This window comes from Cyanistes caeruleus, chromosome 11, assembly GCF_971803275.1.
Source record: "Cyanistes caeruleus chromosome 11, bCyaCae1.hap1.1, whole genome shotgun sequence".
NCBI lineage: Eukaryota > Metazoa > Chordata > Aves > Passeriformes > Paridae > Cyanistes > Cyanistes caeruleus.
Window position 1 is genome coordinate 17,670,836 of NC_141711.1, and position 22,444 is coordinate 17,693,279.

General features: G+C 39.9%; 1 protein-coding gene across 1 annotated transcript in view; it reads right to left on the reverse strand.

Annotated features, from left to right (window-relative positions):
* Positions 1 to 619: 619 nt before the first annotated feature.
* The window catches only part of PPARG (peroxisome proliferator activated receptor gamma), a 52,710-nt gene continuing 30,885 nt past the window's right edge, over positions 620 to 22,444 (reverse strand). The window contains exons 2-7 of the mRNA XM_086845643.1: positions 21,993 to 22,220; positions 19,796 to 19,965; positions 18,315 to 18,453; positions 13,619 to 13,818; positions 10,170 to 10,620; positions 620 to 3,730 (exon numbers count right to left, since the gene is read on the reverse strand). Of these exons, the coding sequence (XP_086701769.1) occupies positions 3,483 to 3,730; positions 10,170 to 10,620; positions 13,619 to 13,818; positions 18,315 to 18,453; positions 19,796 to 19,965; positions 21,993 to 22,212 (1,428 nt within the window). The 5' untranslated portion in view covers positions 22,213 to 22,220 and the 3' untranslated portion in view covers positions 620 to 3,482. The remainder of the gene's footprint in view (positions 3,731 to 10,169; positions 10,621 to 13,618; positions 13,819 to 18,314; positions 18,454 to 19,795; positions 19,966 to 21,992; positions 22,221 to 22,444) is intronic.

A 22,444-nucleotide genomic window follows, 5' to 3' on the forward strand; every position in this document is an offset into this window, starting at 1 on the left:
GGGATTTCCTCACTGTTACAAAAACTGTGGCTGAAATGGTCTGGGCTGCCTTTGCCATAACAGCAGGGATGCTGGAAATGCTTTTCTCTCCTCCCACTTTTCATTCCAGGCCCTCTCAGCAACATTTGCTGCAGAAATGGTCACACCAGTGGTGTTTGAAGAAGGTAATTTTTCCTGCTGAGCAGGGACCTTTGAGCTCCTACAAGGAATGTTCTGACGCCCGCCAGGACGAGGGGAACGAGCTGGATGTGTGCAGGGACATCAAATGACCTTCTCTGTACTCAATTTACCTCCAGCTTTTCCACAGCAAAAGCAGAGCAGTGTGAAATACGAGACAGAATAGCAGCCCAGAAGTTTCAAAGCCTGTGGGAATCTCCAGGATCCCACACCATCCCCGAGGATGTGAGTGATGTAGTGAGCAGATGACTGAGGAACAGCACACCACCAGCAAAATCAAACTCTTCAAAGGCAGCCATGTACCAGCTGACTGCTTCTATTTTGGAGTTCTTAAATGCTTTTAGTAGCACTGAAGATCAAAACCCAAATTGTTCATTTATGGCGTAGCCCATTCTACCCAAAACTCTAGAGAGTCTGAAAGTATTACAACCTACTGATGAACTCCCATTAGCAAGTTTTTGTTTTTAATAAATAAAGTCCCATAGAAACAGAAAGTATTTACAATTAGATCAAAATTCTGAATATAATTCACAAGAGAAAATGCTATTTTTTGAGAAAATGTTTTCATATCCTCATAACAGTCATTTGTTCTAAATTAGTACATAGCAATTGTCCATTAAATGAACATTTTTCCCTTAAGACCTATTCTTGTAGAAAAGTATTTCAGGCAAAACTTCTTAACCATGATGTAACCGCTTAGAATCAGAACATGTCAGTGATTAGTAACTCACATAAAAAATTAACACTTTGCATGGCTTGAGGAAAACATGGTGAATAATATCAATATGTGAGAGAAGACAGGGTGTAGGGAGAACAATATATTTTATTAGAGCAGCTGATACAGTTGAAAGAAAAGTAGAGGCTTTTGGGCATTCGGTGCCTTCATCCTCATAAAGGATAAAACCCACTCCTGCAAAACTCTTCTGATTATGATTACATTACCACTCTCAAAATATAGGGATTTTTGGACTGAGTGGCTTAGACACTGCCACTGCTGCATAGACAGTTTCAGAAATATTGCCCCTTGCAGGAGTGGGATGAAGCTCTTTGGTTAATGTGCTGCTGGGTTACACAGATTCTTTTTTCAGTACTTTGTAACAAAGCCCTGGACTCAATTTCCCCGTCAGAGCATCTCTGCCACTCATTTTCAAATAATTTTGAATATTACTTCTGTAAGGACATGCCCTAGAATTCCTTTTCATTAGAAACTACTTCTGGACTTCCATTTCAAGGGATGCCGGTGGGAAATTGGATTGCTAAAGAAATGCAGGCTCAGATTGGTGGTTCTTGCTGGGTGTTGCTGTTACAGGAATTCAGTGTTGGAGCTGGGGTCCATCCCAGTGCCAGCTCATCTCTGGCCATCCTCCATGGCAGGGGTGAGCTCTGCAGAATTCTCCCACTAAGGGATGGTCAAATGAACAGTGGAAAACAACTTCAACGGGAGAGAGAATATTTTCTTTTGCACTGTACCAGCCATGAAAGTGTGAATGCGATTCCTGCCCGTGCCACGCTCAGCTGGAACCACCTGGAATGTGCAGCAAAGCTGCAGTGCTGAGCATGAGCTGCAATCCTGTGTTTGCTCCAGGGCCATCCTTTCTCAGCTACCTGAAATGACCTCACTGCAAGCCTGGCAGGATCAAAGCTGTTCTCTCCAGCCTCGCAGTGACTTCATCTCAGCGCAATTCCACCTGTGGGCTCTAAACCTGGAGGCTGAATGATCCAATTCCCCAAACTTCCTGGTGGGAATCACGCTCACTACTGACCTCAGGCCCAGAGGTTACCTGGAATAAGCGGTAGGAAACGTTTCCAGGTGTAGAAGGCATGAGCTGATAGATTAATTTTAATCTTTACCTCTCTCAGATATTTTATTGCATAATTTGCATCGACTTAAGAGTTTCAAGGGCTACATTAGGAGCAAAGCCAATTTCTACTCCCTGAAGATCCTCCTCACACCTACATCACCTCTTTGTCCAACTGGGAATCAGCACTCCCCTTGTCTCAGTTTAAGGCACATTTTTTGCTACATAAATAAAATACAGACATGGGGAGGGAACCAAGGATGTTGGGGACTTCTCCTTATTTTGATATATATGTCACAAATAGTGCGTTTCCCCTCAGTATTCCCTCTTCTGGTCCACCACTGTGGGTCCCCATTGCTTGATTTAGTCAGGGGTCACATTCACAGACTATCAAATGTCAGGGGGTGAAATGTGAATCTCTCACCTCGGTACCAAGAATACCCCAAAATGACATTGTTAGGGAATTCATCTTCTGTTAAATTTGTTCACTCTGCTGTGCTCTGCTCCCTGTGGAACTCTTAGGTGACATTATAGGGCAACACATACAAGAGAACCTCAAGAGCAGGAACATCTCCCAGCATCCTCGGGTGAACATCCAGAGCTCAAGTGGAACTCAGGGTTCAGGGTTTCCATCCCAGCTTTATCTCTGCACAAGAATTCATCCAAACCTTGCTTTTGTTTAGGAATTAATTTGTCACAAAACTGCAATTTTTCCGTGATATTTTGACTGTTGTTCAATGGCAATTTATCAAATAACTGGGGAAGGTCTCAGGCCAAGAGGTTTGGACCAACCTATTCCAGCTCAGCTCTGGCTGCTGTGGGGTGGGAATTGGAGTAGCTGCTGCTCCAGCTGTCTCAAACTTGGTCAAGCAGAGGAATCAAAAGGACTCTTGCATATTCCTCCCTTAATTAATTCTTGAAATGGCATCTAATTTTTCAGTTTGCCCACAAATGAGTGGCCCCATTTCTCCTTGCACCGAGCCCCCTTTGCAGAGCTCTGTCAGTGTCACCTCTTACCATGGAAGGCACAAATATTTTCAGACCTGACACTTCTCCCTTTGAAACTCTCCTGGGAAGTTACAATAATCTGAGACTGAATTTTGTTTTGCTGCCGCCTCGGGAGCACAGAATCGAACGTTAATACTTCAAACATTTCCCTGGAAATGCTCAAGGAGAAAGGTTTTTATTTAGCTGAAAATTTAACTGCATGCTTGGGTGAAGCATCGATCATACTCGGACAAGCAATTTTAAGAAATAACGTAGTTAAAAAATTAATTCTGAAAATACTGCCAACAATTTCATGATATAGATACTTTTAATATTAAAAGTAAATTGTAAATGTGTCTTTATAAACAATATGCATAAAATAGATCTACTATACTAAGCTCTCTCTTTTTAGATGCTGTTTCACAGTAATTTCTTAGGTACGCCAAGTTTTTCCCTCAAAGAAATAGTGCAATCTGAAAAACATACATTATGTCAGGGGATCAAGAACTGCTCTGCTCATTAATACAAGTCCTTGTAGATCTCTTGTAGCAGTGGATGGAGGCTCATGTCCGTCTCGGTTTTCTTGATGACCTGCAGGAGCTGCACGTGCTCCGTGACGATCTGCCTGAGGTCCGTCATTTTCTGCAGCAGCTTTGCAAACAGCTGCGAGGACTCGGGGTGGTTCAGCTTCAGCTGCAGCTCCAGGGCTTGCAAAAGGTTGTCCTGAATGTCTTCAATTGGCTTCACATTTAACAACCCTGGGCGGTCTGGGGGGGAAAAAAGGCTCGTGAGTTTATCGGCATCGCGACATCGGCTTCGCGCATCCATATCTCACACGCTTCCCAACAAATTCATGGGACGTTTCCTGGGACATGTCTGGTGGTTTGTAAGATTTCACAAAAGGGATTTGCTCAAAGGTGTTCTAGGACTAATCTTGGAAACATTTCCACTGGGTGGGCTGGGGAGAAACAGACCTGTGAGTTTACGAGCACGGCAGCGTCAATTCCCGTGCGTTAATTTCTTACACATTTCTAAGCAGATGAAGCCTCTGCAAATGGCTTTTCCTGGGAGCTGTTTGACCTTCAGGTAGTTTGTAAGATTTCCCTGGATTTGCTCAGAGGGGTTTTGGAACTAGTTTTCTACTCCAGAGCTAGGTTTGTACTCCACTACAGCGGATTTTCCACAGTAAACTGGGAGGGTGTGTGGGGAAAAAAAGAGTGAGATAGTTGGGGGAAAAACAATCTGTATCAGGTAATTCGCTTCTGGAAAATCAACATATTCTCTGATGGATTTGCATGTAGCTGCTGCCACTAAAAATGTTCCCTGCTAAGGTGGATATTGACACATCAAATTTAAAAAAAAAAAGGCATAAACTCAACTTCTGCAGTTTATTTGATTCTCCAGTGCTGAAAGTTAACGAAATTTGAGTGTCTAAGCAATGAAAGCTGCTTAACTTCATGAAATCCTCACATATGACAATGACTACCATGAATTTTGTCACTGCTAAAATACTTAATACTGCATAACACTTCCCAAATACCATAATAGATCAGGAAAAGAGTCAATAATTTAAATAAAATTTGCTGTGTAGCTATGAAATTAATTTCATAGGTTGATCAATAAAAAGCAGCGCCTACTGCAAGCCTTAAATCACTTCCCTAAGGCAATAATTCCATTTCAGCAAGGATGAGAGGCTGATCTCTGTTAAAAACATAAAAAAAAGCTGTTATTTCCTGTGATCTTGGTAACCTTTCTGAGCACAGAGTTCTCCTATCTCAGCTTGAGTTGTGCAGCACACTGGCAAAAAGGCTGAGAGAAAACAAAGCTCTTTATAAATACATCGTGGCTTTACTTCATGGGGGAAAAAACTGCAGTGTAAACTAAAATGCAGAGCTGGCAGGAAAACCAGTGAGTACACAGCCATGAAAATGAAGGTCACTGATCAGGAAAGGATACTTGGTTCTCCAAGAGGTGAGGTTTAGGCAGAGTTTTTCAAAGATAGGGGAAAAAAAAGTAATTTTCAGTGTGAATCTGGATATTTGTTCGTCAATGTGCTTGTCCTGCAGACAATTTATTATTTATATATTTTATATTATACATATGTTTATTACTAAAACAGTTATTCTAATTAAATTAATTAATAATTATAATTAAAAGCAATTTATTTATCCCATTCAACTGATAACCTCATAAAATTTATTTATCCCATTCTACTGATAACCTCATAAAATCTGATTCAGAAAGTCTGGGAGTAAATATTAAAAAAGATTCCATTTTGTCAATTTCCTTTGGCAATATTTTTGAGCATTTTTTTAATGATACCTAAAGAGTTTTTGGTAAATGCTAGATATTTCTTTTCTGATTGCCTGAATGCATTACATGGGCTGCAGAATCCAGCTGACATCTTTCTGAGACTTGCCAAATTTCAGCCCTTCAAAGCTGGTAATAATTTGGGGTTGTGATAGCTTTAAATTTTCCTTGTGTGCTGCAGTTGAACTCTGAGCTAGCTGGGCATGACTCAGTGTGCAGGGACAGAAAATAATCAGGGAGCACAAAGACGTGGCCTTGATTTCCTCTGAGATTCATCTCCCTTTGCCCCCTGCTCCTTTGGGCTGGGAATTTTTTGGGGTGTGAGCTTTTCAGGAGCGAATCCCAATTCAAATATTGTGCTCCAGAGTCCAGGAGGAAACTCCTCTGGGTCTGGAATTTATCAGGAGCCCCCTGAATTTGGATGCCTGAGGTCAACTGAAGTTCAGTGAGACTGCAGTGGCTACAATCATGAAACCCATTGAAAAACCCCAATGTGTTGAGTTTCTAATGACCCAGTGGAACCAGAGGCAGAAAAGATGACTCTGACAAAAGCCTAGGAGAGATCATCAGATGTTATTTTTAAATAAGCCAATTCAAGAGGAAGGAAAATTCCCATTGAAGGCAAGAGAGATTTTTCATGAATGAGAACTTCAGGATATAGGCAGTGTTTTTTGGGTGTTGACAGTTTGCTATACTTTCCCAGTAAAAAACTTACAGAGGAAAATGCTGCTTCTGTTCCAAGAAACTTATCTAAAGCAGGAAAAAAAGGAAATAAGAGGAGAAAGCTTAAACATCCAGTTATTATGGTATATTTCAAGCTGTTAAAATGTTCTGAAATAGATATGCTCCAGACCAATTTGGTTTTGGACCAAAAGGTGAGGTCTGTGCAGTAAGGAGCTGCAGAGGGATGTGCCTTGCAGGAAAAAGGAAAATGCCAGGAGAGCACCATGGTTTCCTGTTCTTTATCATGTTTCTTTATTCACATTTGCTTTATGTTTTCATTCATTGTCCTATGGCTGCTTCAATTGGTTTGAAAACTGTGCAGGGAACTATTCTAAGTCAGAAAATGTCCACAGTGACTGGGAAAGGCAAATAACCCCAAAGCTCTGAGTGCCAGCAGTACCACTTTGTAAAGTAATGTAAATTGATATTCTACACTGCCTCAGGGGAAAATATTTGTTTATTTACTTACTTCTTTGGATGCCTCTTTCATGTCCCTGACAATAATTACAATCTTTTTTACCTGTTCCTTACACATGAAATGGCCACCTACCTGTCTTTACATTTTTTTATCTTTGAATAAATGCATTTTACATTTTACATGTGCAATCTAAAATCTCAGTATGAAAAAATCAGGCAAAAATCTGTCTGAGTGAACACATGTGCTCCTTCTTTTTTCTTTTGCTGAGGCAGATGTGACTCAGCAATTTGAGGTTTGTCTCCTGAGACTGTCACATGTATTGGAGTCACCAGGACTTTGGTTCAGTGATGATCTGCAGCTCTGATTACAAAGCATTTCTTTGTTCTTACAAAGTGCAGGATTTGTGTGGCAGTGAAACAGGAACTACTTCTTGGTAATAGCCAGTGATAAAAGTTCAAATGTTGCTGATCTGAGAACGCAGCAAAATGACTGAATACAGTGTTTACACCAGGAGCAGGGACTTGTGGCTTAAAATTTAGGGTGAAAACCACACAGAAAACAGAAAAAAAGTGACTTTAAATCCATTTCTGGATTTAAACACCAGTTTGACTGCACATGGACTGGCAGAATGGGGGTCTTTACAGGGATACTCTGCCCCAAACACTGCTGTATGCAAACATTCCTGGATCCAAACACTGCAGAAGATAATGCACAAAATACATGCCACAAAGTTCCTTTTTGAACTTTTTGTTTGTTTGTTTGTTTGACAACAGCCTGTTTGAGTGAGTTTGCTCAGTTCATAAATGTGAATTGTCCCAAGAAGGCCTGGAGTGTTACCCTCAAACACAACCATCCAACTTCTTGTGACAGAGTTCATTTTCAGCTCAGGTGGATGTGATTTTTCTAAGATGCTTCAGCTCTTTTTCATGTATAGCAGAGCACTCACTGATGACTGAGGATGAGTCTCAGTGCCACAGAGGAAGAATATCTCCTAAACAAAGCTTTCCAAAGCTCATTTAACCAAAGTGTGTCTTTTAAAGTCACCACAGCTGGAAGGATGTTGTAATCAGGGTTTGGTGCTGTTGATGGCCAACAGCATTTCTGTTGTACAAACAAGGTGAAATCCTATGCTCACACACAGTGTCTCATCTGCATTAAATTCAGAATATGAGACTTTGTTTGCCATTTACTTTGTTTTACAGCACCAACAGCTCTCCACAAATGAGTTCAGAGAAACATGTGGAGTAGCTGAGACAGAGAGAGGCTGCACTGAGCAGCTCAGGAACAGTAAAATCAACTGTGGGAGTGGGAGTATTTTCCATCTGTTGCTATTAAAGTTAATTTGTCAGCTCCTTACTGCTGTGATTTGGGCTTTTTGCCTTTTTAGATAACATGCAAAAGCAGCTGTTTGGTTATCAAAAGGCTGAAGAGTTTTATAGGATTCGTGGCAAATTCCAAACACTTCCCAACAGAAATCTTTCTACATGTGATGTTCCAGCTGGAATTCTCTTTCCCTTCTCCTCTTTTGTTAGAGCCTGCCCCTCTGGAGCCAGCAGAATTAGCATCATTTCACTAGGTAATACCAGATCCACTGATTCAGAGCCCCTGGCTGGGATCTTTTTGGGTTTCACAAACTGGTTTGCTGTTAGAGAAGTTTGTACCCAGGATTTTGTGAAGGGATTTAAGCGTTGCAGGATTCCTGCAGCAAGTCAAGTCCTCGAGGTGCTCTGGTTTTGAAATCCTGTTCTCAGTGAAATCATCCTGCTATACTCAAATAGATCTTACAGAAATACAATTTTGCAAGGATGTAGCTCTTACAGAAATGGCTGAGACAGCTGAGAAACAGGACTCAGTTTTACACACAAGATATTTTAATCCCACAGAATGCATCCAGTTCAATAGATATCATATCTGGCTGTAAATTCCATGATAAAAGCTTTCTTTAATTGGCAACAAAGCTTAATTGTTTTCAAAACATAAACTCTTTTTTTTCAAGCAGCTATCATAGTTTTTGGGGAAAAAAAAATCTGAAAAAAGATAGGGAGGTCTTTGTTATCAAGAAATTAAAGGATCTTCCTAGAAAGGACTGGTTTATATTTATATGGATTTATATGTCTCTATGGATTTGTTTCAGAGTTTTGCTACAGTTACTTGATTCAAATTCATTGGTTCTTTACATGTCTCTGTTGACAAATTATTCTGCAAAAAAAAGGAGGCATGCTGATAAATCTGGTTCAACACACTTAATTATTGTATGTGAATCACTGTCCTCCTGCAATCTAAAATGTGAGATTGGCAACATCATTCCTATTTCCTCTGGTGGAAACACTGCTGAGGACAGGGCTTTGCAGAATACAAGCTCCCTTTTTGCATTTAGGAGAGAATTTTGAGAGGCCTTTTTCTCATCTGTCACATTTCATTATACTAAAAACCACACAATATTGGCATGTTTTGAGTAGTGCCCTGATAGGTTTGTCCCATCTCTCCTCTCCCATCAAAACCAACCAAAAATACACCAGCAAGGTTGCTCTCCTTCCTGGAGTAAAGCAGAGTTCTCAGGGATCACGGTGCCCCAGGTTTGCACAAGGAAATTTCTGGGAGGAATTCTTGTTGGAAACGGAATTGGTGGCATTAATTATATTGTGACCTGAATGAAACACGGTGCCAGGAGGAACTGGAGGTGATTTTAAATGCAGCTATACCTAAGAGTGCCCTGCCAGCAGCAGGGCTGCTTTTAGAACAATAGCAGGAGGTTGTGTTTGATTGCTGAAATGTAATTTAATAACAAAATCCTCGGTGTTGCTCTGCGGAGGAGCCGAATCCAGAGCATTCAGCACATTCCTGCCATGGATATGTGCAGTTCCCTTTTGGGCCAAAATACACACAAATCTGTAGGGCAAGATTTTATTTGTGCAACATCACTGCCTTGGGAGTGTTGGCCAAAGTAACAGAGGCTTCGATGTGCCTGGAATATATCTGAAGGTGTCTAAGTGAAATAAATCCTGGTAGGCATGGCTAATTCACAAAGCAGAATGCTGACATCACCTCAGGAGCAGAGAACACATAGACTGGCTGCAGAAAAGCTGAAACTCGGTGTTTTTACAGTGAAGTGTTGGATGTGGGCAGTCTGGTACCTGGGATTTTGGGTCATGCTTTGCTCAAAGTGTGATGTGTGAAGATAAAGCAGAGCAGCTGAGGAAAGCTGGAGGAACACAATGCCTGGGTGTTTTTTTTAAGGAGACCATCATTATCCTCGCAAAAGCATTTCCCCCTCCTTTTAAAGGCAAACAAAACCTTCCATGAACAGAGGAACAATGAAAGGCGCTGTAACCCTGTGAGCCCAGCACCACCTATCCTTTGGAATTGTTCTGGACTCAAAGCTATTTGTGTTCAATTAGCAAGCCACACAACCTAATTGCAGGTTTAAAAAAAATCTGCAGAATTTTAGCTCCTGCCAGTGAAATTCCACTCTTCCTGTTTTCCAAAAGAGCCCTGATTTTGTTTTCTGCCTGCATGAACTGATGACTCAGCAGGCATTTCCAGCTCCATCACTAATACTGGGGCATTTCCATTTTGAGTTTCTGTCTGAATCTGAATAAAGGACAAACAACAAAAAAAGAAATTTGAAAGTGTCTAAAAAAGCTGTGTAAACGTGCTCAGTCCCACCCTGCAATGCCGAGCACTTTGCTGTTTGGGCAGGAGTTAAAAGTGTCAATTCCATCCTCTAAAATCCCATATAAATAGAGAGCACTTACCTCCACTTAGGATAATGACAGCTATAAATATTGCCAGGTCACTGTCATCTAATTCCAGTGCATTGAACTTCACAGCAAACTCAAATTTGGGCTCCATAAAGTCACAAAAAGGTTTCCTCAGGCTCTTCAGGAACTCCCGCGTCATGAACCCTTGTCCGTCGGATATGAGAACCCCGTCTTTGTTCATCAGAGAAGCCAGCAGGGTATAAATGATCTCGTGGACCCCGTACTTCAGCAGAGTCACTTGGTCGTTCAGGTCGAGGTTGACAAAGCCCGGGATGTTCTTGGCGAACTCGGTGATCTCCTGCACGGCCTCCACGGAGCGGAACTGGCAGCGCTGGAAGATGCGGATGGCCACCTCCTTGTTCTCCTCCTGCAGGGGGGACACGTGCTTGCACTTGATCTGGTCTTCTCCCATCATTAAAGAGTTCATGTCATAAATAACGAAGGGCTAAAAACAAAAGGAAAGTCCATTTACTCCCAAATGTCCTTTCCAAGAGCGTCTGACTCCTGAGAAGCCCAAAGAGAATTCAGCAGCAACCCCTCAGACATCTCTGAGCAACCTGCCAGGGGTTCCCAGAATAGTTAAATTGTCCTGAGAAACCCAGCAAGGATTCCCCAAATAGTTAAATTGTTCTAAAACTATAAAAACAAGTATCCTCACAATGCTAGAATGATTTACAGAAAGGCCAATTAAAGGAGGGGAAAAAGGAACACTGTTTAAAAGTGTCCAGGAGCTTTGCCTTTTCCTTTGTTTGCTTTTTGCTTTATAAAATGTTCTGTAATTCCAGATTTCAAAGTTTGAAATGTTTAAGAAAAGGTTAAAATGATGCTACTTCTACCTGAATTAAAACAGCTTCTATAAAAGAGAATCCAATGAGTGTAAAGGAGCCTTCTTTTATTTTATTTTTTTTTGGGGGGGGGAAGACAGAGAATATTCCCGTTTTGATTCCTTTATTTACTTTCATGTTCCTTTCATGTCCTATCCTGGGAAACATTGAAAGTAATAACAACTTTATGGTATTGATTATCTGATAAATGCAACCTTTTGCTGTTAACTCCTTTAAAAATAACAACATTAGGATATATTTAAACCCACTCAACTTGTCTTTGGGAAAGAAAAGACAAATACCATGCTACAAACCATAATTCAGAACACAAGAATGAGGCTGGACTGTGAAATAAACTCAACTGGAACAAATCAATTTTAAAAGCAGCTTAGAAAAAGTAGTGCCAGAATACTTGCATTAGGATCTGGAAACAATCTGTTCCAGAATATGCAAAAGAAGCTCCTGGGCTTAAAGAAGTGGTTACGTGAGGATTTCTCAAATTCATTTGAAGAATCTTTCTCTCAGAGGATTAATGACTGAACAGTTCACTGCTGCACTGAACCAATCCCACTGATATGAATAGGTTTGTTAACATACTTAATTAATTAATTCAAATAGAAGGGATTATACTCCAACAATTGGACTAAAGAAACAATTTTTAAAATTGGAGGTAATTTATGACTGCAGATTCTTATGCCTTAAAACCTTCTCATGGTTTTGCATTTACAGCTCCAGACCATGACATTCCAGGAGGGATGGTGGGAGGGATTCAATTATTTTCCTGCTTTCACTGAACCAACAAACACACTGCACTGAGAAAAGCCAGGAGGAGAAGGAATTTTTCAGGTAATGACATTTTGGCAGCAGCAAAACCATTAAATACTTATCTGCACATATGGATGTGCATACACATGGAATAGTGGAGTAACAAGGCTGCAGAAGATGCTTTTAAAATGCACATTTTGGTTCTACCAGGTAACTTCTTACTCTTTCTTCTAGTGGAAACACCAAGTACAAGAAAAAGTCATCATCAGTCCATGTCCACGTGCTTTAGAAAGCTTATAAACACCACTGGCCTATTCATGATAGATGAAAATCAAGAAAGAGTTCAAAATAGACAAAGATTTTTTAATATGAAGATTCAGATGAACTTGAGAGTAGAATCTTATGTCAAATGAGCTCTGTATATCCCAGGAGATGATGAATAACTCATTCTAGTTTTGATACACTCACTCGCATATCCAAACATTTTAAATTAATTGGGATCATACAGCAACTAAAAAATAACATGAATTTAAACTATGCCCATAGTAAACAGTTTGATGCTCCAGAGCACCCAATCCATTGATAAAAACATGGAAGTTGTGACCATTTAATACTGAGTCTCTCTCTTTCAGTGGTATTTTCATCAAAGCCTTGAAAATTGGCAGCATTGAAAAGCTGGACTCTGTCTACTGGTTTATTGCTGTTTTTAATGTGCCAAAGTTAAAAAACTTCCAAGAAAAAAGGAGGATTAATTGATGCAATTCTACATTTACTGGGTGAGATTTGAAGTGGTGGAACTTTCAGACACGAGCAGGCTGCACATCGGTTTCTGCAGAATAAATAAATTTAGCTAATTCAAACTTCATATATTTCATTCTGAAAAGTTACTCACAATATAAGTGCCCACCACATCCAAAGCTTTTATGTGAGGGGTACAACCAATTTCTGGACAACAATAAAATGATTATTTTAATTGCCTTTAAGGAAAGGAAGAAATATCTTTTTTGGAGTCTGAAATACCTCTGAGTTCTATGCTGTCCTTGAAATTATTAAGGAAAATAAAATCCAGTCTTTTTTTTGTAATCCTGACAATAAAATTTCTGCCAATGATTCTAGAAAATATATTAAGCTAAGAATTATGAGTTTTGTAAAAGCATTTTTTTCTTTAGGTATTAAAATACTGTTACCAAAATGGTCAGATGTTATTTCTCCTCCTCTCACTGATACAGAAGATTTTCTGCATTGCAAATGAAGTTTCCAAACCCACTTATTCCTTACTTTTCCAAGATTTTCCTGTCCATTCTCCTAAAATTCCAACTGCAGCAACACAGGGCACTGAAGTGACCTGAGATAACCCAGAGAAGAGCAGGAATTCATCAGAGCATCGTAAGAATGAGCATCACATTCAGCCTTGTGGCTCTGCTGGGGCTGGAATCATTTGCCACTCAGGAAAAGGAATATTCCTCAGGGAACAGCAATTCCTGACAGCTCGAGAGCCACCTTAAACAGATAATGTGGCAGATAACCTCTGGGCAAGGAGAAGGAAAACGGGAAGAGAGGATCAGGGAATACAAAAAGGTTAAGGTGACCTTCGAATTCTTGTCCCGGTTTCAAGTATTTTATTAGGTGAACTTGGAGTTTTTTCAAAAAATGTTTACTTATTCTATCTAAAAACATTTCCTGTGTTTCAGACACAGCTTGAGATGTGTAACTGCCAACAGCAAAGTGGGCTGGGGTTTTTTTTTAGGTTCGGTGTTTTGTATTTTGGTTTTTTTTTTAAAGAGCTGCGCTGTCAACTTGGCAAATCGTTTACTCGGGAAAAAAGGAAGAAACAAAAAAGAAGAGGGAACTGACTGATTTGTCTGTCGTCTTTCCTGTCAGGATGGCCCTCGCCTTGGCTTTGGTCAGAGGGAAGGACTTGATGTAGGAGTCGTACAGGTGCTTGGCCAGCGCCCGCAGGTCGGCGGATTCGGGGTTTAACTGGTCGATGTCGCTGGAGATCTCTGCCAGCAGCTTCTCCTTCTCCGCCTGCGGCATCCGCCCGAACCTGATGGCTGAGGAACACCACAAGAGTTATAAAAAAGCACATTTAAATGGCTTTTCTGCCACCTTTCTGCACCTGCAGCTCAAAAAGCTCCTTTGAATTTTCTGTTGCCTTTCGGTGCGGGCGCCTGAAGCTTGTGTTAATCAGGGCTAGGCAAGCAAGGAGAGAGGGTTTGCTGCAGTCATCTTGGCAAAACAGCTGAACAGCTTTAAAGAAATGTAAACAAACAAATCTCAAAGAGGAAATCATGTCTGTGCCCATTATAGTACCTTGCTTAGAAATGCAAACCTGCTGTCAGCTGTCGGTGAAACCGCCTGGTTCTACCTCCAATCTACATAAAATGCAAAGAATATTTAAGATATTAAAGCTCTGTTGGCTCAGGGTGGGAACCACCATTGAGCCTTGTATTGTTCTGGGCAAATCACCACATGGATCTGAGGTTCTTCATTTGTTTAGAAACAAAACCCTCACATGCCTTGAAGGAATAAATTCCGAAATAGTTCGGCAGAATCCAACGTAGCGAGTGCTAGAAAATGTTAACATCAGGATTAAGGAGAGGGGAAGAAGGTTGTGCAGGGAATAAAAAGCTGGAAAAGGCTGAGTTGTTCATGTGCAGTATTGAAAAACCAGGAAATGGTTCTACCTCATCATATGAGCTCAAAATTGCTCAAATCTCCTCTGCACCTCCTATTTTTCCATCCATGTGCTTCCCATTCAAGCCTATTTATTCATATGGGGACTGACTGGAGAATGTTTCAAATGAGCCATCAAAATCAAGACTGATTTATCAGATGATATTTCAGTAAACAGAATTTATTTTGCTTTATGCAAACAGAACAGAACAAAAGAGCATCCAAACAAAAAACGGAAGGAAGAAATCAAGGATTTTGCATTTTGGCCCTAGGGGGAAATAGAAATATTATGAATATTTTTCTAGTGATTGGATAAAGGACAAGTGCTGCTAAGATCATACAGAGATGATTTTACTGGGGATGTTTATTTTGGAAACAAGCAGTCACTCTTCTATGAGTTTGCTGCAATGTGTTGATGGGCAAACAGGACATTTTTTTCCAAGAATAAATAATTATGCCGGAACACATCCTCCCTCTCCACTTTTTCCTCTATTATATTTATTGATCAGTTGTCTTGTTTCATGGCTGTAGGAACAAAATTGTTTATTTTTATGACTGAACTCCTTTTTCAGCAACCTCAGTCTGTGAGTGACGTGTGCTGGATATTTCAGAATTACTTGGGTGTCCTTTACATTAAATTATACTGGACACCAGCAGGAAATGCTTCTGTTGTGAGCCTGTTCCTGAAAGCTGAGGTTTGCAAAAGCAGGTTCATAAAAAAAGCATAAAAAGCAGAGTCCCACTGGCAGAAGACTCCGTTCCATCAAAAGAAAAGGTGATCAGGACTCAAATGTGTTTTAAATATAACATTTCATTATAGAGTATGTTTGAAATATAACAATTCATTGACATCAAGGAGGGTTGTGAATCAAGCATTCCTATCTTACAATTTCATAGACATAGGATTTATTTTTTTGTGGAATAAATTATTCTAATAATTTATTCTAAATGTGTTTAGAATATATTGGTGAGATATCAGATGCAGCAGATTCTGTTCAGTGTTTATTAGCATTGCAGGCAAAATCTGGGGCAAAATCAATTTTGTGGGACTAGCCTAGCAGTTTCCTTCTATAAAAATCCTCATCACTGTCATTTTTCAGGGAGCTGAGACAAAAATCAGGGAGAAGTCAGGCAGAGGTTTATGGGAGGAATTGGGAAAGGGGGATTTTGGATGAGAGGAGAATAAGGAGGGGCTGATGATGATGCCACTTCCAAAGGTTAGGCTGGGAAAAGGAGAGCCTGGGGAGGGATCAGTAGGGCCAGGAGAGCTCTGGAAACCCGGCTGGCTGAGAGGGGTTCAGGTGGCAGCTCCTCTCCCAGTAATCCCAGACTCTGCAAGTCTGGGCAGGAGGCTGCAGCTGGAACGTGGATTTCTCTTTCCTTTGGCAGTTCCTCCTTCTCCTTGCATCTACAGGATTCTCCAAATGTCAGGAACAGAAAGCCAGTAGTGAACACAGTCAGTCCCTCATGCTTCATTCTATCCTTTGGCTTTCTGTGGATGAACTACAGTATTTATCCTTAGCCCAGGTTTTGCCTCTTGGAGAAGTTAAATGTAAAAAAAAATGATTGTTTATAGACTCTTCTATAGGGCATCGCTCTTCTGATTGTCTGGATTATTTCTGGGCATAAAGGACACCCCAATTAGCCCATAGATACAGTTTTCTACCTTAGAAAACACAGGGTAAAACCAGGCTGGGCACCTATCTGATTTTAGTGGAGATGTGCCCAGGTTGAGAAAGCCCCTGCTCCCAGAATTGATGATAAACACATTGCCATGTGTTCTTTTTTTCCCCATTCCAGTGGCTGGGTTAATACCAGAAGTACTTTCAGCAGAAGAGAACAAAATAAATGACATTTTAAAGTGAAAAGAACCAAGCTTCTGCTCAGTGGCACTTCAGAACACAATCTGCACAACTCAGGGTTAAGCCCAGAGCAGCACTGTGGCTAGAGAAGGAAAGGAAAACAATATTCCAAGCATGAGAACACCACTGTCTCTTTTAACCTTTAGCCAAGTGGTATGGAGCATTTCTACGTGAAAAAATGTGGCTGTAGCTGCTGAGTGTCTCCTTGCAGTCCCCCTTTTGTCCTGCTCATTTTGCAATAATACATCCACACGAGGACTGGAACCCTCAGGCACAAATAACCCACATTCTGCTTCAAAGCATTTAAAATTCTGATAATTTCCCCACCCAAATGGCTGAAGTGTAATCTGGAGATGTAACATCAAAATGTGTCTTGGTGCCACTGGTGAAACCCCCTGGTTCTACCTCCAACCAACACAAAATGTAAAGAATATTTAAATTTTAATATTTAGTATTAAAGCTCTGTTGGCTCAGGGTAGGAACCTGGGTAGGAACACATCCAGTGCTGTATTTCTTTCTGGGGCCTCGAAGGTAAAATTCAGCTCTTCTTTATAAATTTGTTTATAAATTATGAAGGAATGAGGGTGTTTTGTGTAACCAGGGCAGGCAAAATAATAAAAGGTAGGTGTAAGAGGCAAGGTCTGAATAGAAATACTGAGCCTGTGTTGGGAGAACTCCTGGTTGGAGCAAAGGAAAGTGCTCCTTGGAGCCCTGGGGCAAGTGGCTTTGCTCTTGTACTGCCTCCCCTGGCTCCTAAACCCTTGTTGGTGCCACAGCTTCTGCCTGGGAAGTGGCTAAAGAGGGAAAAATGCAGGTGAAACAGGAATTTTAAAGCTGTTCTAGATGTTGTAAGCCAGAGAGAATGGTCTGGGCCATCCCTTCCTGATGGAACTGCCCATGGATCCCATGGACACAGCTGGGAGCTGTGTTGCCAGGCCAGTGGAAAATTTGGCATGCACCTTGAAAATAAGAATTAAAAACCCTCCTGAATTACTGTAAAAATACCCACAGTAGCATTTCAAAATTAGATTTATTTTTAAGTGTTACTGCTGCATCCCAGGAATTTGAAAACCATATTTTCTATTAGCAAAACATTTCCCAGACCAATTTACATTCAGCTCATGCATTAACTTTGCAAACCACAGTCCAGCTTTCCTCTTGGGGACAGCACACTCATTTTTTAGATTGAAAATAATGAAAGTTCTAAAAAAACCACAGAGAAATTATTTTCCCAGTCATGTTTGCAATTCTTTACCCTTAGAATTACATAAGTCTCTATGTTATGACATTTAATTCCTGTTTTCACTCAGCTTTGCCAAAGCAAGGCAACAAAGAATCTTCATTATGTCTTTCTGCCCAAACATTCGTAAGTATTTCCACATGAATTGCTCTGTTAATTTTAAAGTGCAGAGGGATTTTCTTCTAGAGCAGTATTGTGATATTCTTCATGCCATTACTTATGGTAAAGAAGGCAACCACAGATGTGGGTGTCCTAGGAAGGAGAAGGACAGGGATTTTTAAAAGGTTACAATTCGTGCAAATGAATATTTTAATTTCAAATACGTTGTGTTTCAGTATGAGAAGTGCGAACTCAGTGATGCCAACAGCCCTTGGTAAGTGACCTGTGCAGCAAATTCAAGTTGCTGGTATTCACAAAGCTTCAGATCCTGTAACCCACCTTCCATAATTTAGTTTTTGGCTTTCAGGAGAAGCATCCTGAGCTCCAGCAGGCAAAAGGGTCTGGTCAGAAAATAAGACAGTGAAGCGAAAAATAGCAATTACACAAGGAATATATTCAGGAGGAACTACCAATGAGCAGGAAAGATGGAGACTAAAACTGACTCATGCTACATTATGTATTAAAGCAAGAAAAGCAAATCTCCTCCTGTCTGATTTTGGTGTTAAAGCAATCTCAAATCACAGAGAGGCTCCTGAAGTCGGGGCAATCTCTCTGACGTGTTTCTAGACTGAGGATGTGGGCATTCCAGCAGCAGTGTTGTTTTGTCACTCACCGTTGTGGGACATTCCGACAGCCAGGCACTTCTGGAACCTGCAGTACTGACATTTATTCCTGCTCTTCTTATGGATCCGGCAGTTCAGATCACACCGGTCATAAATGAGCTTTAACCTGATTGTTCTTCGAAAAAAGCCCTGCAGAGAACAGAAAAAAACGTGGAAAAGGATGCAGGAACTGCCATTTCTCCATCCATCCAGAATGCCTGACAGACAGATTTCCAAAGGCACCAAACTCTGTGCTCCTGTTCTGCTCTTATCTGTCGTTTCCAACTCAGTTTGACAGAGGGATAAAATTCTCAAAAAGATGGAGAAGCTTTAGGGAATCAGTAGGGTTTAAAGGACATCAAGGATGTCATTTAAGAGCACAATTCCCAAGGAAGCAAAGCTCTGTTTGTCCCACTGCTCATGGGACAATTATTAGGAACCAAATGTGACATTTTCAAAATTTGAAGTTCACTACCAATGTAGAAAATTGGTTGTAAACCACAACAAACCAAAAATTCTGCCAACAGCAGTTCAAACGCTAGTAAATTAAAATGGTTCTGGGTTATTTCTCTTTTTATAGTTTAAATATGTTTTTTTTTAGTTCAGTCACAATTAATTAGTAAAGTTTATCCAGAGTTATCACCCTTTTGTCCTTGTAAAAATTATTTCTTCCTCACAGGGAATAATAAGAGTAAAAGTATAATGCCAGCTTTTATTTATATAATTAACTGTAATTTAAGTCATGTACTTCGTACTTACTGCATTATGTGTGTTCCTAATTCACTGCTAAGAATTTTATTTAAGCTTTGGATTAGTTCTTTCCTTTTAGTTATTTTCCTCAAGATACTGAAAATGGAGAAAATGGGAATTTCACATTAAACTAATGTTTATCCTTGAGCTTGGTGAATTATTAATAATTTAATTCTCTGACATTTTTTATCTCATTCTCAAGAACTGCAATTTTTATACCATTGTCCTGTAGGTGTTCTAAACACTAAATATCACTGACACCAAAAAATCAGAGGGGTTTTAGAGCAGAAAGCACATTCCTCAATACCATCCGACTTCTCTGTAGTCACCTGAGCTGTGTAAAGTGGGTAAAGAAACTCGAATTAATCAGAATAACAGAGCCTGAATTTTAATTGCTCAAAGTTTTGGAGTTGGGCATGAGTTTTCTCTTGCTGTGTTCTAAGAATTCCAATTTTTTGCACATGACCTTCAAGGCAGCAGGAATGAAATGTGCTTGCATGATTAAAAGAAGGGGGAAAAATGCACAAAAAAATTTGAATAGATCAATACCATCAACAAGACAATAAGCAAGCTACGTTTCAAAAAACTCCTGCTTATTAAACCATAAATTATACACGGGAAAATTGATGTAAAGACCTAATTTTTTTTTTTTTTTTTTTTAAAAAAAAAAGCACAAAAGTGTGATTTTACCAAGATGAAAATAGTGTCAAACATTCAGGGGAATGCTTTTTTGGCAGCTCACCTTGCAGCCCTCGCAGGCGTGCACCCCGTAGTGGAAGCCGGAGGCTTTGTCCCCGCACACGCGGCACTCGATGGCCATCAGTGAGTTGGACGCCTCCTCGTGAGGTTTGTTGTACAACTGAACTTTTTCTGAGAAATAGGGTGGGGAAGGAGGCTCCATCTTGATGGCACCTGTGCACAGAGAAGAGTTTAGGGGTAAACTCTGATTAAGTTTGTGGAGGAAGCAGCAGGGAATAAGCACAAGGCATCCTGGTGACGTTGGGATGGGATGGCCAGCTCTGCTCCACAGCAAAGCCAGCAGAAGACAAAGGCTGAAAAAGGAGCTGGAGCTGCATTTCCATGGCTGGAAAAGCTGGAAGGGGCAGATTCTGATGGGGAAAGCGTATTACAAGTGCAGCTTTCAGCTCTGGAGTGTGGGATGGTTTATAGATGGATATTGAAAATTAATGTATGGAGAACTTGGGCCTTACTCGGTCTCTACCTGGTTTATTCCTTTAAGGTGTTGAAAACTCCTCCAGGGAGATGGGCTGCAGTGTCTAATCTAGTTTAACACATATTTGAGTATCTAATAGAGCTATATACTGAATAATATATTATTCAATTATATATATATATATAAGATAAAATATGTTTTTATTTATATATGTATATCTATAAATATAATATATATAATATATATTATACATCTATTATACATATTATATATTATATATAATATATATAATATATATTATACATCTATTATACATATTATATATTATATATATTATACATATGATATATATACACACATTTATGCTATGTGTATATATAAATCCTATCTATATATCCATATATCTATATATCTATATCCTATGTGTGTGTATATATAGATATATCCTATGTGTATATATATAGAGATATATCCTGTGTATATACATATATATATATATATATATATATACATAAGATAAAATAACATTTAAATGAAATGTAGCTCTTTCTTGGGGAAAACTGCTGAACTTTGGGTGCAGTTTAGAGATAAATTTTCTCTTATGAAATTTTCTAATTAAGAGAGCAATTTCTAATATTGAATGACCTCAAACAAGTAAAGATGATGCCTTTAAATCAATCATCACTGGTCATAGAAGACAGCTGTGACATTTGAAAATTACATCAGGAGTGATGTAACAGAGTATTAAAGAAGGTGTATATTTTTATTTTTCCAGATTGGCTCTACTATACAATCTAGAAAGATTTATTCCTATATTAACTGGGAAAAAAATAAGTAAAGATGAGGAGGATTTATGCCATCTAAACTCTGGTACACTCTTTAAAACTACTTGGTATTGAAATGTGATGAATATTTCTAATTAAACAAAAGAGAAACAAATGAGTACTGAAAAAATGTTGGTTCATTTATCACAGTAGTAGTGCAGAGACACACAGCACCTGCTTCACTGTACAACCAAAATTAGATACCACAATTTCCCCAGCAGCAATTCCCTGAAGGAGTTCTTGTACAGATTACTACAAATACAAGTGAGGTCAGATCATAGCAGAAATGGATCCTCAACAGAATTCCAGGTGCAGCAACCTCACATTCCCACTCTGAGCAGTAACAATTTATTTAGGAATAGGTCACTTCCTTTCTTAAAAGGAGGATTTAGTGTCATTTTGTGAGTGTAAGTTGTGAAAGAGCAGCACATTTCATAGCAAGTAAATAATCACCAGTTTCACAGCAAACAAATAAACCAGGAGCTGTGACGGAGTTGTAACAATGCTGTGGCTCAGATTTAGCAAATATTTCTACTCCATCCGTTTCTGAGGCTGTTTGGAATTTAAAAGCTGCAGATATTAATAATTCAAATGCTCTGTGTGCTGGGCATTCTTCAGCATTCAGGGTGTTTATTCTACATCGTGTGCACGGAGCCTCAAAGGAAAAGCTGCACACAAGGTACAGGAAAGGAGACAACGGAGGGGTCCATGTTCTAATAAAATGTCATTTTGGGTACTTTATGATAGCTTGCCTAAACTCCAGCTGCTGCTGTGGCAGGGTGAAAGTCTGCTCTGGGTATTCTCTTTTCTGCGGGCCCTGTGAGGACATCTCTGCTGACACAGGAGATCTGAGTTCTAAATCCATTTGGGGCTAGCACAGGTTCCAGGGAATGAAGGGAACATGGACATGAAGGAAACACTTCAAAAAAGACACAGCTTACTTTGGCAGTCCTGGAGCTTGATATCATATTTATAATCCAGGCCTGACTGGTCAGCTCTGGCAAGAGGAAGATCTTCATAGTGCGGGGAGGAAATGCTCGAGAAGTCAACGGTGGTGAAGGGCTTGATGTCAAAGGAATGTGTGTGATCATCCATGGCTGACAGATCCACGGGGCTGATTCCAAAATTCATGGGCCAAAACGGCATTTCTGTGTCAACCATTGTAATCCCTGCAAACACCAACAAGAAAAAGATATTTTAGAAGGAGTTGTTTGTCTTCAGTATGTTCAGCTGAGGTTCAGGTGTCCCAGCTTGAGATGAAAACCTTAACTCTATCTCTCCATAGCATGCACATCAATAAAATTAGAAGTCTCCCACAAATAATTCTCATTTTTTTTCAAATTTTAATCACCATTCTTCCCAAGTGTCTGAAAATCCCAAGGATTTTTATATG